General features: G+C 44.2%; 1 protein-coding gene across 5 annotated transcripts in view; it reads left to right on the forward strand.

Moving 5' to 3' along the window:
- Positions 1-14,831, forward strand: part of enah (ENAH actin regulator) — a 125,291-nt gene extending 110,460 nt beyond the window's left edge. For 3 of the 5 annotated variants that reach the window (XM_069708576.1, XM_069708575.1, XM_069708574.1), the window contains exons 6-14: positions 1,903-2,685; positions 4,678-5,000; positions 5,494-5,627; positions 5,897-5,945; positions 6,409-6,460; positions 6,626-6,692; positions 10,552-10,636; positions 12,964-13,021; positions 14,470-14,831. In XM_069708576.1, the coding sequence (XP_069564677.1) occupies positions 1,903-2,685; positions 4,678-5,000; positions 5,494-5,627; positions 5,897-5,945; positions 6,409-6,460; positions 6,626-6,692; positions 10,552-10,636; positions 12,964-13,021; positions 14,470-14,507 (1,589 nt within the window). In that variant the 3' untranslated portion in view covers positions 14,508-14,831. The remainder of the gene's footprint in view (positions 1-1,902; positions 2,686-4,677; positions 5,001-5,493; positions 5,628-5,896; positions 5,946-6,408; positions 6,461-6,625; positions 6,693-10,551; positions 10,637-12,963; positions 13,022-14,469) is intronic. The other 2 variants (XM_069708578.1, XM_069708579.1) reach the window with 2 other exon arrangements.
- The last annotated feature ends 2,256 nt before the right edge of the window (positions 14,832-17,087 follow it).

Consider the following 17,087-nt stretch of genomic DNA (forward strand, 5'->3'; position numbering starts at 1 on the left):
TTAGTTCAATATTTGTCAACTCTTTATTTAGTAGTCGGCCAGATATTCATTTTAAAATCATCTGAACTATTTTCTAATCAGATGTTCTGATGTGTGCATTTGTTGATGCTCTTATCTGGTGGGTCCGTTGGCTGAAAGTGCTTCATTAACATTGTTCACATTTTAATCCAAAATACTGAGAAGGTTTACAAAAACAACAAAAATAGTGAAATTCAAAATGTGACTTGATTTTTCAACATTTGAGACAGTGTGTTTGTTATGGACCCATACTAACTTAAGTCATGTACACACACACACACACACACACACACACACACACACACACACACACACACACACACTACATCTACAGAGTAGTATGGAGCTGACGCGTCACAGTATGCAGTTCATTCTTGAGCATATTTAGATGAATGTTCTGTAGTGTTTTTAGAGTACATGGATATTAATAGGCCACAGTGGTGTGTATTGTTGTTTTCCTTCAGATTTTTGAAGATGATTTTTTTTTTTTTAAAGATTAGATCTGCTGCTTCCTTCTGTTTGACCTTTTTTGGATTTATTTCTGTTCTAATTTTCCTCAAAGTCCAGGTTGTTTGGCACCGAGCAGCCTGGCTGCCGCGTGGCTTCGTCATCTTCTGCATGTGCGCACACAAACACACAGAACACACACACACACACACACACACACACACACACACACACACACACACACACACACACACACACACACACACACACACACGTTGGCCCCACACATGGGGAGCACCAGAGCGTTACATTAACACAATCAACATATAATTAGTCCGAGCGGCCGGAGCAGCCTTGATAAATATATAATGAAGATGAAAGCTGGTCAGCAGAACGTAGAAAAGGTCTTTTAGATGCTGTCAGGAGAAGAAGAAGCATCTTTAGAAGAAGAATACCAGATAACATGGAGTTTACTCAGTAAGGATTGAAACCAGCAGCCATGCTGACCAACACGACCAAACACAGCTTTAAGGTAATCAGACAAACATCAAAACCAAATGTAAAAGTCGGTTTTATACATGTTGAGGAAAAACGTTCATGACTTGGATTTTCTTTTATCTGGAAGAAAACAAGAGTTTTTTCCAAATGAAACAGGATTGATGAGCATGTTGCTTTTTCCTGGTAGTCACATTTAATACAATTATGCTGTTAAAATATTCTAATAAAAGAAGAATGCTCGAGGTGTGCAGACTATTCTTGAAGCAACTAATAGTAGAGAGGAAGTCTTTCTCCAAATAGCCCTCCACCCCCAGACCTAAATGAGCTGCAGAAGTATTCATGCAGTTGGATGCAAATTATATTTAGTTGATTTCTGAGAGAAAAGAAGTAAATACGCCCCCTGCAGGAGACAAAGAGAGCCGCTCCTCAAATGTTACTTTTTATTTCATGATCTTGAAAAGTAGAAAGAAAACAGTGTAAATGTCTCTTTAGTTCATGTTCAGTAAATGAAGGCTGTTTAAAGATCAACATGGCTGCTCTGTAGTGGTCCTGCTGCAGGTCCGGTTCTGATCTGTGGGTAACCTCCTGCTGACTGGTCCTCCTCAGTCCACTCCTTCTTTCCCTGTTCTGTCAGCGAGCAGCACTCTTTGTACGTCTGGCTCCGCCCACCTCGCTAACACCTGTCCACTAACCTAGCAGCTTCACCTCAGCCTGAGAACGTTCACACAACCTGGAAACGTTGGTTTAGCTGTGCTGGTTCTTCCTGCTTCATCTCCTCCTTCTCTTTTCTCCTCCCTCCCTCTTCCTCCGCCTCCTCCCTCCCTCCTCCGCCTCCTCACCTGCTGTCTCTCCCCCCCGTGTGCACGACGGCTGCTTCCTTCTGTCCTTCCTTCTGTCCTGTCTGTCCGTGGTTTCGTCCACTCGGCGTGACTCGTTCAGCCTTTGAAAGCACGCTGTGCTCTCCCACGCCGCAGGAGTACGGCCGGACCTCCTCCACCCCCGTGTCTCCGTCCACGCCCACTTACCCGGCTCCATTAACCTCCTCCACCACCCCCCCGACCCCTCCGCTCCGCCACTCGGCCTCCCGATTCGCCACCTCGCTTGGCTCCGCCTTCCACCCCGTCTTGCCTCACTACGCCACGGTTCCCAGGCGACAGCAGGCCTTTCCCCAAGCCCCGCCCACTGCTCCGGCCCCCGCCCCTGCTCCTCCACCTCCGCCTCCGCCCAAGTCTGTGGTGTGGTCAGCGTGCAACTTCACTCCCTTGCCTCCCTCTCCGCCCGTCATGATCAGCAGCCCCCCGGGGAAGGCGACCGGTCCGCGGCCACTCCTCCCCATCGCCGCTCCCTCCCCTCTCACCCAGAAGCCCCCCTCGCCGTCCCCCAACGGGCCCCCCATGTTCCCCGCGCCTTCCCCTGTGACCATCCCACACAGCCACACCCCTTTCGGCATCACCTGCCCGACGCCGCCTCCCCCGCCCACCCCTCCCCCCCTCCTCTCCCCAGTAGCTCCCCCACCGCCTTCCTCCTTCGTCTCGTCTCCCCCCTCCTCATCCCAAGCTCCTGGTGTGCCCTCTCCCTCCACAGCGCCCCCCGCTGCCGCAGCCGCCGCCACCTCTGCTGAGCACCTGTCCCCGCCCGTGGGCCCGGGCCTGTCGGGGGGGTCGGGGGAGCCGGACACGGAGCCCCCCCCGGCTCAGGGTGGCTCTTCCTGTCAGCCGCAGGGTAAGGCCTCCAGTCCGGACTGCTCTCTGTCTCACACACTAACAGTGGGTCTGACCCGGGGGGCCCAGAACACAGGCGTCCCTCAGGACGTCCTGCTGTTGTGGCACGTCCCGGTGTCCTCGTCTGCTCTCATCAACTCCGTCTGTCCTCGTGCTTGCTGCCTGAAGGTCTGGCTGTTCCTTGGATATGAAATATGTCTCGTTGTTGTCTGTGTCTGTGAGTGAAATGTGTTCTTTAGTGAATACAGATCACCGACTGAAGTCTGTATGAAACCACCTTCCTTTGACTGATTCATTTTCTGTCAATCATTTCTCAGTCAAAGTTTAGCTTTTATTTTCCAGCACTGAGCTGATTCTTTGATTTTTCCATCTAAACTCTGACTGATGCTCATTGTTTGCTCTGTGTGTTCTTCAGTCAGTCAAGTTTCAGGTTTCATTCACAGGAATGTCAAGAGGCTTAATGTTGCACTTGCATTTGAAAGGGAGCTGACAGATGTAGGCTCACTGGAAAACTTTATTCATGACTTTCCTCAAAACAAGAGCACATGTTGCTCTTGAAATGTAAATGATCAGCTTTCTCCCTCCGTTTATATTCAGCAGTCTTTCTCTGTGTTTGCAACACCAGCGTTCGTATTTGGACATTTATCCCGTGGCAATTCTCCTATCAGCCACAGGGGGGGGAGTTTCGATGAACTTCGACCTCCGCGCTCATCACCCTGATTGGCTGGAAGAGAACGGACTGCTGGTTTTGTATTGATCGCAGTTCAGCGTGGTCACATTCCATCATAGATTATTGATCATGGATTCATGAACAGAAATGTTCTGATTATCTGAAGAAAAATTACAAGATTATAAACACGATCATCTTTTGGTTGCTGCCTAAATTCCTGTGATCACTGTCCATTGTGTGTGTATGTGTGTTTTGTAAATGTAATGCTTGGTGTTGGTGTTAAATGGCAGTCATTGAATTTATTTTGATTTTTTTTTAATTTTTTAATTTTATATTTTGATTGTTTACAGTAAACAATAACATCCCAGCATGTAAACATGAATGCAGTCACTGCTGCTCTCTAACGCTGTATGATGTTAACACACCTCGCTGGAGTGATGCAGCATGTTGTCCTGTTTCTTCCATATTTCATCTCTAAATAACCTGCAACGTGTCACCTGTTGATTTACTCACTTTAACTCATGTTAGTGCAGTTTATCACAATGACCTTTGGGAAATATAGAGGAATATAGAAATATAGAGGAATATAGAAATATGGAGAAATATAGAAATATGGAGGAATATAGAAATATGGAGAAATATAGAAATATGGAGGAATATAGAAATATAGGGGAATATAAAAATATAGTGGAATATAGAAATATAGTGGAATATAGAAATATAGAAATATGGAGGAATATAGAAATATAGAGGAATATAGAAATATGGAGAAATATAGAAATATGGAGGAATATAGAAATATAGTGGAACATAGAAATATAGTGGAATATAGAAATATAGAGAAATATAGAAATATGGAGGAATATAGAAATATGGAGGAATATAGAAATATAGTGGAATATAGAAATATGGAGGAATATAGAAATATAGTGGAACATAGAAATATAGTGGAATATAGAAATATAGAGAAATATAGAAATATGGAGGAATATAGAAATATGGAGGAATATAGAAATATGGATAGAAATATGGAGGAATATAGAAATATAGAGAAATATAGAGGAATATAGAAATATGGAGGAATAGGGGAATATAGAAATATAGTGGAATATAGAAATATAGAGAAATATAGAAATATGGAAAGTTTTTTTCCTGTTTTTCATGTGCTGAACATCCTGATAAGTTCGGGGTGTTTGTACCGCCTGATAGAAAACACAGTGAGCAGCTGCTGTTTGTCTGGATGACTTCCTATAAACTTCATTTTCCTTTCCTGTGTCCTCCCCCCTCCCCTCCCCCCGCCTCCCTCCCTCCCCCCAACAACAGACGTGGGGCAGACCCCGGGGTTGACCGCCCCCACCCCTCCCTCACCTCCACCCCTGCCACCCGGCTCCACTGTGACCACTCAGGCCGTCTCACCCACCACCCCGGCCGCCCACCCTCCTCCGCCCCCACCTCCTCCGCTCCCTCCCATGCTGACTCCAGGCGGGACCCCCCCTCCTCCACCGGGTCCACCTCCTCCTCCGGGGGCCCCCCCACCACCTCCAGCGCCTCCCCTTCCCACCGGACTGTTCTCTCCCGCGGAGGACCGCCCCCTCTCGGGCCTGGCCGCCGCCCTCGCCGGAGCCAAGCTGCGCAAAGTGCCAAGGGTGAGCTGCTGATTGGTTTATTGGACCACTGGGAGGCTGGACAACTGATATCTGCACTCATCTTCATATCTGAACCACACGAGACACCAACACACAGTTCTGGTTCTGTACTTTGGGTTCAGTAAAAGTCTTTGACACAAACTGTTGATTGACACACAGACAGCACACTGTCACTGAAACATGTATGCATACACGCCATGTTCACGCATGACCTCACACACTCACACTCTCTCTCTCACACACACACACACACACACACACAGTCACCATCTGTCTCGTGATCTCTCAGAGCAGGTTTTCATGTGATGCTGACAACGTCTGCTTGTGTGTAACATGGCAAAATACAGAAATCAACAATAAATTTGACCAAAGAAAAACACTGTACTATTTTATTACTTATTTCTTATGTGATGTAATATAGAAACACATTTTTTTCTGCCTTCCGTTGTGTAAATACTTCCCTCTGATTGTGTTTGTGCTGGTGGCTCTGCAGAGTGATGAAGCAGGGGCAGCTCTGGCTGCAGCCATGTTGGGGGCGGCGGGGGCCAAATGTGAAGCGAGGGGCAACGGGCCGCTGGCCGGAGGAGGAGGGCTGATGGAGGAGATGAGCGCCCTGTTGGCCCGGAGGTACACCAACTCTACACACACTGTTTTAACTTCAGTCTCGAGCTAAGTATTTCAAACCAGGTCCAGATCGTACTTCACAAAACGAACAGAATACTTTGGGGTTTTATTCTCATGCTGTTTTTGTGGCGTATTTCTGGCAACACCTGTTATAATGGGTAATAATAATATTAATAATAATATTAATGACTGGTTTTCATTGTGAACATACTGCAGTGGCTGAAGGAACAAACAAGGACTTCATGTCTAACACCATGCTTGCTGTGTTTCAGAAGAAGAATTGCAGAGAAGGGCTCGTCTCCTGAACCTGACCAGAGATCAGTAAGTTTCTTTTAGTTTCTTGTGTTTTGCTTTTAAAAAGTTGTTAGATGCAGATATTTTAAAACATTTGCTGATTCAGCCTTTCAGTTATAGTTAATGATAAATCCCCCACAGTATCCTACCTACATCTGGCATTAGTGGCATTTATCATATCACATCATATTGACATCCTGCACCCCTAGAGAAGTGTGCACCGTGGGCCTTTTTCTGCTTTTTCATTCATTATTTCATTGCATTTGATAAATAAGATTTTTGTCTTAATCACACAAGTTTTATATTTTAATTCAAACTAAACTGAAAGTTTGTTGCGTCTTGATCTTCATTAATATCTCTTCTCAATATATAAATAAAATAATATCTCTTTAAAAGATGTCAATTGATTTTGTGTTGAATATTTATCAGCACAAGTTGCATTTGTCGCCTTGTCTTTGACCTTTGAACTGTGTTTCCGTCGGCTCAACAGGAAGAGGGGGAGATCAACACGACCCCTAAAGTGTCCGCTTGTAGCACACCAGGTGAGCGAACCCAAAACTAATATCTAGTTCCACAATTCCTCCATTTTACAGCTATTATTTTATTAGCTTTTTTTTTTAATGATAATCACTGGACTGCTGAACTGAAAGTGACACGGTCAGAGAAGCTGTGTTTCTTTGTTCCTCATGTGTGTGTGTGTCCTGCAGACATGCCCAGGAAGCCATGGGAGAGAACAAACACCATGAACGGTAGCAAATCTCCAGTTATTGGAAGGTACCGTGTCTCCACACGTCTCTGCTGTCCTTCCTGTTTGTCTATGATGTCATTTGTTGTAGATTTTTACATTCGAAGTACTGTTAATGTCGAAAGCTTTGAAAACATTTCATCGACTTGCAGACGAGCAGCGATGCTACTAAACCTTGTTTCTTCTCGAGCTCAGAGAAACAATATTATTGAAGCATTAGCATCATAAGCATGAGGCTCTGCTGGGGCTAACATCACCAAAGCTTATATGGCCTTCATGTGCACTTTGGATGTTTGTTCGACACCACGGCGTTGTGGGAACTGCTGAACAGGAGACAATGATATCAGATTTAGATAAGCAAGTTTGGTTGGGTGAAAGCTTCACGACCTCAAGTAAAAGATATATTTAAAAATATTATATCAACAAGTTCACACGCTCACAAGTTCACAAGTTCACGCGCTCACAAGCTCACGCTCACACGTTCACGCTCGCAAGTTCACACGTTCACAAGTTCACACGTTCACAAGTTGACAAGTTCACACACTCACAAGTTGACAAGTTCACACGCTCACATTCACAAGTTGACAAGTTCACACACTCACACGTTCACAAGTTGACAAGTTCACACATTCACAAGTTGACAAGTTCACACGCTCACAAGTTCACACGTTCACACGCTCACACGTTCACCAGTTAACACGTTCACACGTTGACAAGTTCACACGTTCACACGCTCACACAGTCATCAGTTAACACGTTCACATGTTCACACATTGACAAGTTCACACGCTCACAAGTTCACACGTTCACACATTCACAAGCTCACACTCGCACGTTCACACGTTCACTTGTTCACACGTTCACAAGTTCACACTTTCACAAGTTGACAAGTTCACACGCTCACAAGTTCACACGCTCACACGTTCACCAGTTAACACGTTCACACGTTGACAAGTTCACACGCTCACACAGTCACCAGTTAACGCGCTCACATGTTCACACATTGACAAGTTCACACGCTCACAAGTTCACACGTTCACACATTCACAAGCTCACGCTCGCACGTTCACACGTTCACTTGTTCACACGTTCACAAGTTCACACTTTCACAAGTTCACACGTAGCCCTCCATGCATCTTCTTCTGTAGCATGAATAAAAGTCCTCCATAAACAGATGATGACACGTGCAGGATTGGAGCAGCTGAAAATACTTTAACTTTCCAGAACCAAACTGTAGTAATGAGTTCACCTCCTCCATCTTGAATCAGATGGCGGTGCTGCAGGTTCAATACAGATTATGTTAAGTAGGAGTTCCTGAAAACCATTAGGCTGAGGACATCCAGCCACAGACAAGCTTTAGTAAAATCAGTGTCTCTGCTGCTCACACAGACGAGAGTCTCCGTGGAGGAATCCCACGGGAGCAGATTCCTCCAGCAGGTAGAGAGTCGAGGCCTCGGACAGTTTGACAAATCCTTTCTTTAAATCAATTTTTTGAATCAAGGTTTGCTGTGATGGACGTGGTCATTTTTTTGGGAGAGCACTTCTTTTTAAACGCTTGGAGTGACTCCTGTGTTGTCTTTGTGTTCCTTTCCAAAGTAGCAGCCTGCCGGCCGGCGCTGTCCATCTGTTGTCCGTGTGTCCTGTGGTGTTTTCTAACGCTCTGCTTGTCTGCTGGATGAGTTCTCATGTCATGTAGCCATTGTGTTTGCATGCTGATGTGCACGCCACGCTCACAACTTCTTTTCTTCCAAACTGGGAAATCCTGATGTGTGCGTCACATACTGTACACCATCCGTATCACTCCCACTAACGCAGACATAAGTGTCCGCCCAGCGCAGAGCAGACTTGGCAAAGTATTATCGTTGTAGAGCCAGAAGAGATCCAGCAAGCTGGCACAGATAAGGCTGTGTGCACACAAGAGAGGACAGTTGTGTGTTTGTGATTCAAACTTATTAAAGCAACTTTAATATGTGACACACAGAGAGCTGAGCACACCACCACGTGTCACCAACTGCATCGGTACATTTGTAATTAAAAACATCATAAACCCCTTATGATCTCAATTTAATTATTACATCTTACATTATTATTACATGAAGCACCACAAACATAATTTCCCCTAATGCTTCCTGCCTGACGCTACTTTAATGAGCTGCTGCTGAGCTCGTTTCCTTTTCCTTCACTCCTCCTCTCTGACACACTTCCTCTCTTGAAGGCTGCTCAGTTTTCTGTCGAATGATTCTCACGTAAAGAGCAGAAACAGTATTTCCACATTTGCTGGCATTCTCCTCGTTTTCTTCAACATGTAAAGAGACACTGGTGTCCCACTACGCTAAACAGACTGTGAACCCTTCAGAATGTGATCTGATCTAAGTTCTACAGACAAACACAATCTGCTTCAGCTCATGACACACGACATATCATCTTTTATATCTTTATTGAATATATTTATTAAGTATTTCCAGTGCAGGAGAGAGAAGTAGGAGAACATACAACCTTTCTGAGAGTATGTTCTCCGTGTGCCTGCGTGGCTTCTCTTCCTCCCACCGTCCAAAGACATGCATGTCGGCTTCATTGGTGGTTCTACAAATGTCCCTCAGTTGGACTGAGAGCATGAACGGTCTTTGTTTCCGTCTGTCTTTAAGTGTTGGCCCTGTGATGGACTGGTGAATGTGGAGGGTGAACCCGCTGCGATAAGCTCCAGCCCTGTTTGCTCTGGACGTCCTTCGACCTGATTGATCGTTCTGCATTTTGCTTTCGGATGCTCATTTCTCAGGAGAGAAGTCACAGCTCTAAATCATCTATCATTTATTCACGGTTTAATCTAACTGCTGACTCGTGAATATAAAAACTCTTCGCGATGAGTTTGTAACACTTCTTTTCAACGCATGCTTGACATCAGCAGATACTTGTAAATAACAAACTCAACAAAATACTCTTGTTTTTACTGACTGGACTTCAGCTTTGTTTTTATCTCCTGACTCCAGCTTTTGTTAATTACCTCAAGGGTTCACATATTTTGTCCAACCTAAAAGATACATGCAATATGGACAATAACAATACTATGATTTTGTGTAGATTTTGTTTGTCTCTGCTAACAGATAAAGATGTGATTATCGGATATTTCTGATTAATAATGTAAATAATTACAAAGCATTTACTTACTTTGTCCCGCCAGTGTTGATTTTTCTTGAAAGATGTAACCTGGAAAATATTTTATAAAAATAAAAATAAATACATATTGTTTCATGAAATAAATAAATTAGACATGAGCGCTTACTTCAGTAGGTTCTTTCCTTGACATGTGGGAGTGGGTGTTTCGATCAAAGAAGCTGCAGAGGTCTGGCTTCATGACGGGAATTTTCATCGGCTGCTGAAGCCTTTGTGTGCGCTTTTGTGTGTGTTTCCATGCATGTGTGGCCGTGTGCACGAGCCCAGTGTGTGTGCACGCGTTGACCAGGATTTGGCTCCTAACTGCAGTTTTGGCAGCATCTCTTTTGTATTTCATATTAATCTGAGACTTTAACTGAGGAAAAAAAAAACACTCCAAAAGCCTGACGGCAGATACGCTGCAGGTCAAATACTGTGGCTGAGTTCTTTCTAATCTACATTCCCTCCTGATGCTGAACTACAATAAAGGCAGTTGGAGTCATATTTATCAAACTACAGTATATTATTTTTCCATCATGGTGCAGAATAAGTTGCAATCGAATATTCCATTGCAAAGTAAACAAACGTTGAGACACTAACATGAGGTCAGGTTCTTTAGTTCGGGGGATTTTTCTGAGATCAAAACATTTATTGGTCAAACATTCTTTCAGATAATGCAGTACCTTAAATCTTTTTTAACATCCTGACTTTCTGTCCGTTCTTTGTCTCTTTTGATAGACCTAAATCCACACCTACACCCACTGCGTCCTTAAGTGCCAACGGTGTGCCAACAGACGCTGTTGACTATGACAGATTGAAACAGGTGAGTGAAAACTTTAAGCAATGTTTCACAGATTTCCGGTTTCAGACAGACATTTGAAAATGTTCCTTTTTCCCTGTGTTGTTCCTGTACTACAGCAAAGTGAGATATTACATCGTCATGGCAATTAGTTTGTGTCAAAATGTGACAAAATCTCTTTTCCTCTGTGGGTCAAAGGTCAACTCACCTGATCGATATTCAAGTCTGGAGGCAGCTGCATGCTGCACTATATCCATTCACAGCTCAGTCATGTGTGTTGTATCAGTGTTGTTTTACCTCTTTGTTACTAAAAACATGTGCCTCTTGCACATGTTTTCATATCATAACTACAGTTCTTTTTTTATGGCCCCTGATTTAAATCCATTGGGTTTATTTAAATTTTAATTATTTAACATGCAATTAAGCCTTTCACTGCTTTCCTGGATTTCCCCTGCAATTTCTAAATAACAGCACAGGTCCCCGCTGTTATAAATCCTGTGGTGATCTTCAGGATTGTGTTTACATGGACTCCAGTTATTATCAAATTTTTGAAATGTCCCGTTTTTGTGTTTGCTCATATCCAAACTTTAGAAACCTGAAGTCTTTGTCCCGGTTTTGACCATCCTGACTCTGCTAGCTGGAGTGCTCCCAAACCAAAAAGCAGGATACCGTTGCGTCCATACATCTTATCCCGGTTTTGACCACGACTGGTTTAACTGTGTGGGGGCGTGGCTTCAGCCAAGTGATGTAATGGTAACAAAAGAAAATGGTAGCAACAATTGTCTCACTTGTGGAGCAGTTGAGAAGTGGAGTGTTGTCTTTTAGTGATCAAAGAGTTAAATATGCTGTCATGTACACTTTAGTCATTATATTTATTATAATTTAAATATATTTATTTAATTATTTCCTGTTGCTCTCTTCTCTGGCTGCTGGCAATAAGGTTAATTCATATTATATTAATACATTATATGTAATAGTGCTAAACCCACTGTAAACCAAAGTAGTTTTCATTTTCAACAGCCACATTCAAACCAAATTAACCATTTCAAAATTGCTGCTTTGTGTTGTGCACATCACAAAGCAGCATGCAGTAATGAGTACCTGGGATACAACACAGGGATTTAAATAGCCAGACTTTTCTGTGTTCCATGTAAATGCCGTAACCCAAATATTCCATGTATGAATGTCCAAGATGTGTAAAATTTTCCCAACATGGCACGTGGCGATATTGTTAGGATAATTTGGTGTTGCATTTTAATCTGTTCAATTTTGGCTTGCTTTGGTTGGTGAACAACGGACCATGTTTTCTGTTGATGAAAGCTTTGGTTGCATTTTAGTTTCCACTTGAGCTGCAAACTCCTTCACGTACTGTAACAGCTGTGACCACTGCATGTAGCCGTCGTCCAGCAGAGAGTTGGGACGTTTCAGGGATGTCGAAGCACACGAGCATTCACTGTTCTTCTGTCCAGCACATCCACATTCATACCCAACACATTTCATGCAGCTTTTTTCATTGGTCAGTGTGTGTGTGGTAAATGGTCTGTACTTGTATAGTGCTTTATCACCTTTCGGTCTCAAAGCGCTTTAACATGGTTTTCCCATTCACACACTAATGAGACAGATCACCGTACAAGGTGCTGCCATCAGGAGCAGCACGTTCATGCACTGATGGTACAACATCGGGAGCAACTTAGGGTTCAGTGTCTTGCTCAAGGACACTTAGGCATGTGGACAGGAGGACCTGGGGATCGAACCACCAACCTTCCGATTAGTGTTCAACCCACTCTACCGTCTGAGCCACAGCCTCCCGTCTGTCTGTCTGTCTGTGTGCGTGCGTGCCTCTCTGTGAGTGTGAGTGTGTGTGTGTGTGTGTGTGTGTGTGTGTGTGTGTGTGTGTGTGTGCTCCTCCCTCCTCCCTCTGTGAATGAGCCTGCTAGATAAGTGAAGTCTGTCAGCGTCCTGCCTATCTGTCACAGAGACAGATGACACCCTGTCAACTCACTCTGTCATTGATCATAGATTATAGATCAGACATGAGGTTTATGATACTAATTGAGCCACATAGTCTCTCTGTCAGTTTGTTTCGGTCTTTAAGTGTTTAGGTCTGATCTCACTGGGATTCCCTCTGCAGGGATTATCTGCTTTGTAAAGTAGACAGAGAATCTTCCTGCAGCCAACTACAGCCACAGGAAGCTGTCATCTCCTTCTGAAGTCATGTGACCGCTGAAGGGCAGCTGAAGTTAGAAAAGAAACCTGCGAGGTTGCATCAGCCTGTTTTGTCTCTTCTCTGATGACATTTATCACGTTTATATGGAAATGTGACATTGTGTTGTTTTTTTTTCATATTTCAGGACATTCTTGATGAGATGAGAAAGGAGCTGTCAAAACTAAAAGAGGAGCTTATTGATGGTAAATATCAGTGAATCCACTTCATCCTGCAGAAAGAGCAGCGGAGTCTCTTTAGTAGTAGATCAACACTCCTGAACACGTATCAGTCACTCCTTCTGTTCTTTCATTCCTTCCCTCCAACAGTGATTGTTAGATAACTTGTATTTTTCAGGAGTATATTGTGTTCAAATGCTGGCAGGAAACAGGAAATGAGAGAACACACACATGATCTTCTCAGAAACATACAGTCATTCATTAACTGTTGTCAGAGGTGATAGATTATTATGGCTTTTTAATGTAAGAACGTGGTGGTTTATGTTCATGAGAAGGAGCTACAAGCATGTTGTTCACACACTGAATCTTTTGGAAGCTGCACTCACAGCAGCAGGTTCAAAAAGTGAGTTTCACTATCTTCCTGCAGTGCTGGAGGCCGTCAGGCTGCAGCGTTGGAAATCTAGACTGACAATACCAGGGTGGATAGTCCTTCTATGTTAGGACTCTTGCTAGTTTAGACAGAGTTGTGTTGTTTCACATCACACGCTGACAGGAAATGACCTCATCATGTGAACACATCACCCTCCAAAATATCTGCAGCTTTCATTATTTTACCCAGAATTCAGCGTGTTTTTGTTTCCTCTGTTTAACACTCAATAAACACACTGATTCTTCTGTCCAGCAGCAGCAGTGGAAAATAAACACTTTGTGTTCAGGAACAGCTGCAGCTTCCTCACACGCTTTTAATTTGAAAATCCTTTATGTCGGTGGCCCCGCCCCTTCCTGTACGGAGCCAAGATGGCGACCGTTTAGGGTGGAAAGTGTCTTAGAGTTTCAAAAAAATTAAAAGAAAAAGAATGAGATTTGGAACAAGTAAGCTTCCTTTTAATGCCTCTTCTCCTCCTTCATCCTCCTTGTGGGCGGAGCTTCAGCGCCACCAACTGTCTCTGCGTCTCAGTTGATGTGATGTCTCTTCCTCTGCAAAGGATTGTGGGTCAGAACATCCAGAGATTCATGTTGACCTGCAGAATACGACCAGATGGAGTCGAACATTCTGGTACTTTTGGCCTTTTGCATTTAGCATACCGAGCATTGGGACGTAGGAGATGTTTGTCTGCGTACTGCGTAGGATGGTAGTATTGATCCTGGAACGCAGGGACAGAAACCACCTGGATGTCCCCCAACAGACGCACCTCATTCTGTTTTAGTGCTCAAGTTTCAAGTCCAGTTAATTCACTAACGTGATCAAGCAACATAACTCGCTGCGCGACAGCAGCAGTCTCTGGTCGGTTCAACCACCTCGTAGGTTTCTGGGACAAAGAAGCTTTATTCTCCAGCAGAGCAGGTTGCGGTATGAATTGGCTGACAGCTAATAGGACCCTCAAGGTTTCTTTAAAAGCCGTCGTTGTCAGGATGGTTAGAAGGTCAGAAGGACTTAGTGAACATGTCTCTGCCTTTGTTCTCTGTGTCCTCAGCCATCAGGGAGGAGCTGGGAAAGTCCAGCACGGCGTAGAAGATCCAGACTTCCGGTTCAAGCATCACATCCACGTGACCAGACAGACGAACGGTCCATTTCAGACATGACGACTCAACGACAGAACAGAGACAAGAAGACGAGACGGGGAAGACACAACCATCATATTAACACACAGCAGGACATTACTGGGGGCGGAGACAACAACAGCAGTGGACATGGTGGTGGGAGGCTTGTAACTCCTCGTAGCTGATAGCTGTAGCTAACAGAAGACCTCGTGTTCCTGCCCTCCCCCACCCCCTCCCCACACACACACACACACACACACACACACACACACACACACACACACACACACACACATACACAGACATACATACACGGACATACACACACACACACACACACACACACACACATACACAGACATACATACACGGACATACACACACACACACACACACACACACACACACACACACACACACACACACACACACACACACACACACACCCTGCTGAGGACATCACATCCTGGAGGACAGTGCACAGTCTGACAGGGAAGCAAGTGTCTTTATGCAAAGATGATTTCTCTCTTTGTCCAACAATAAGAAGAAAACATGACAGAAAACAGAAGTGAAGTCCTGATGACACCGTTTCAACAACAAGTGATCAGAACAACGTTGACGCCCAACGTCACGATCAATAAGGCTCCTTTCATTCACAGACTGGAGACAGGAAGTAGGGATGGAAAATACAAACTTTTTTTCCCATAATGCCGTAGTAGCACGTGTGCGTGCGTGCATGTGTGTGTGTGTGTGTGTGTGTGTGTGTGTGTGTGTGTGTGTGTGTGTGTGTGTGTGTGTGTGTGTGTGTGTGTGTGTGTGTGTGTGTGTGTGTGTGTGTGTGTGTGTGTGTGTGTGTGTGTGTGTGTGTGTGTGTGTGTGTGTGTGTGTGTGTGTGTGTGTGTGTGTGGGTGTGTGTGTGTGTGTGTGTGTGTGTGTGTGTGTGTGTGTGTGTGGGACTGACTGTCTCTGGTGAAGTCCACCACTGCAGGACACTGTAAAGCTTGTCTTCCTCAAATACTATTTTAACCTGAATATGTACAAAAGAGAGAAAAAGATATTTAGGAAAAAACAATCATATCTATAAATCATGTCTGTTTGCGTGTCGATGTGCGGACATATCAAGCAGCTCAATAATCCCATCTTTAAACAGGATGCTCGCGTCTGTCTCCTTGTCTGTAGAATCATAATCTCAAGTGTTGTTTCCCTCCTGAACTCGGACATTTTCTGTCTTCTGGTTTTTCATCCTGTTGAGTGGCAGGTGGACGAGACACTGAAGGTAGCTTCTCTACGAGACCTTATCTGTCAACAAAAAGTGCTGACTCACTATTATGCTGGCTGACCACGGCCAGACGTGTAGATAGAACTTTTCCTTCCAGTCATGTTGTCTTTCAGTACTGCGTTTGGTGCATGTACGGTCGTATTCTCTCGGCGAGTCACAAGTCTGCCACGAAACTGTCACAAGTTTTTTATTACAAGCAATAAGTGTAGCATCTATTTTAAGGCCCACCTGCCCCAGTTCTCAGTGTCCGTCTGTCCTCGTCGGCCCTCCAGCCGGACGATGTCGCTGTGTGTCACTGTTCCACTTCAAGTCAACCGCATGGCAGATATTCTGTAAAACTGAAGGCTAATTTGAATAAGAACAAGCATAACAGAGCAACACGGTAAGACATGATTTCATGAAATTGCATTATTTTTTTTAAATTCACAGTACTTTCCTTTTTTATTTTTATTTTTTGGTTTTCTATAAAATATTCAAGGATACTGTATCTTTAGCCACATTGGAGATGAACAGATTTTTTTTTTAGAAAAAGGTGTACCAGACAACCCAAATGTGTGAGAGATGGTGTCCGAACGAGGACGTGAATGTGCCATTTATTCTTTCACCAGTGCTTACTACCGTTGGTTTCATCCTTTCTTTCTTTGCCTTTTTCTCCTGCCGCTGTCAAATCCTTAAAATGAGAAGCTGTATTTTCCCCTGTGCTGTTGCATCAATAAGGGAACCGTCACTTTATACTAAAAACACATTTGTTTCAACGTTTCAGCGCTGAGCTTGTTTCACTAAAAGCTCAAAGTACAATCAACTTGATATGTTTGGAGCTGAGAGACTGACGTCCAAATACTGTAGCTGTGGCTCCAAGATTACAGGCACCAGATAAAAGTCTGCGTTACAGTTCTGTACTCTTGTTGTCTGAATGAGATCCTGAGGAGGAGACAAACACAATCAAACCTCCAGACTGTCAAGCAGCCCCCACTGTGGGTCTGCAGGGGAGGCTGGAGACCGTCCAGAGGACTCCAGGGTCACGGACGAACTGTAAAGTGATGCTTGGTGACTCAGAATCTTTGTTGTTTTATGTCATAGTTGCTGCAAAGCATCCAGCTGAGACCTTAAAAAGCAATACGGTGTGCATACAGTCTCCCCAGTTCACCCTTAACGCCGCTGCCTGATGAATCTGAACACCTTTCAAAATAAAAGCTCCCGCGGCTCCCTTAATGACCTCATCATGACATTATCGAGGTTCCTCATCCAAAGCCACAGGAAACATAACACGGC

The sequence above is a fragment of the Brachyistius frenatus genome, unplaced genomic scaffold (genome assembly GCF_029030835.1).
Source record: "Brachyistius frenatus isolate BFR_SWC_R1_liver_20210118 unplaced genomic scaffold, ASM2903083v1 Contig_76, whole genome shotgun sequence".
Classification (NCBI taxonomy): domain Eukaryota; kingdom Metazoa; phylum Chordata; class Actinopteri; family Embiotocidae; genus Brachyistius; species Brachyistius frenatus.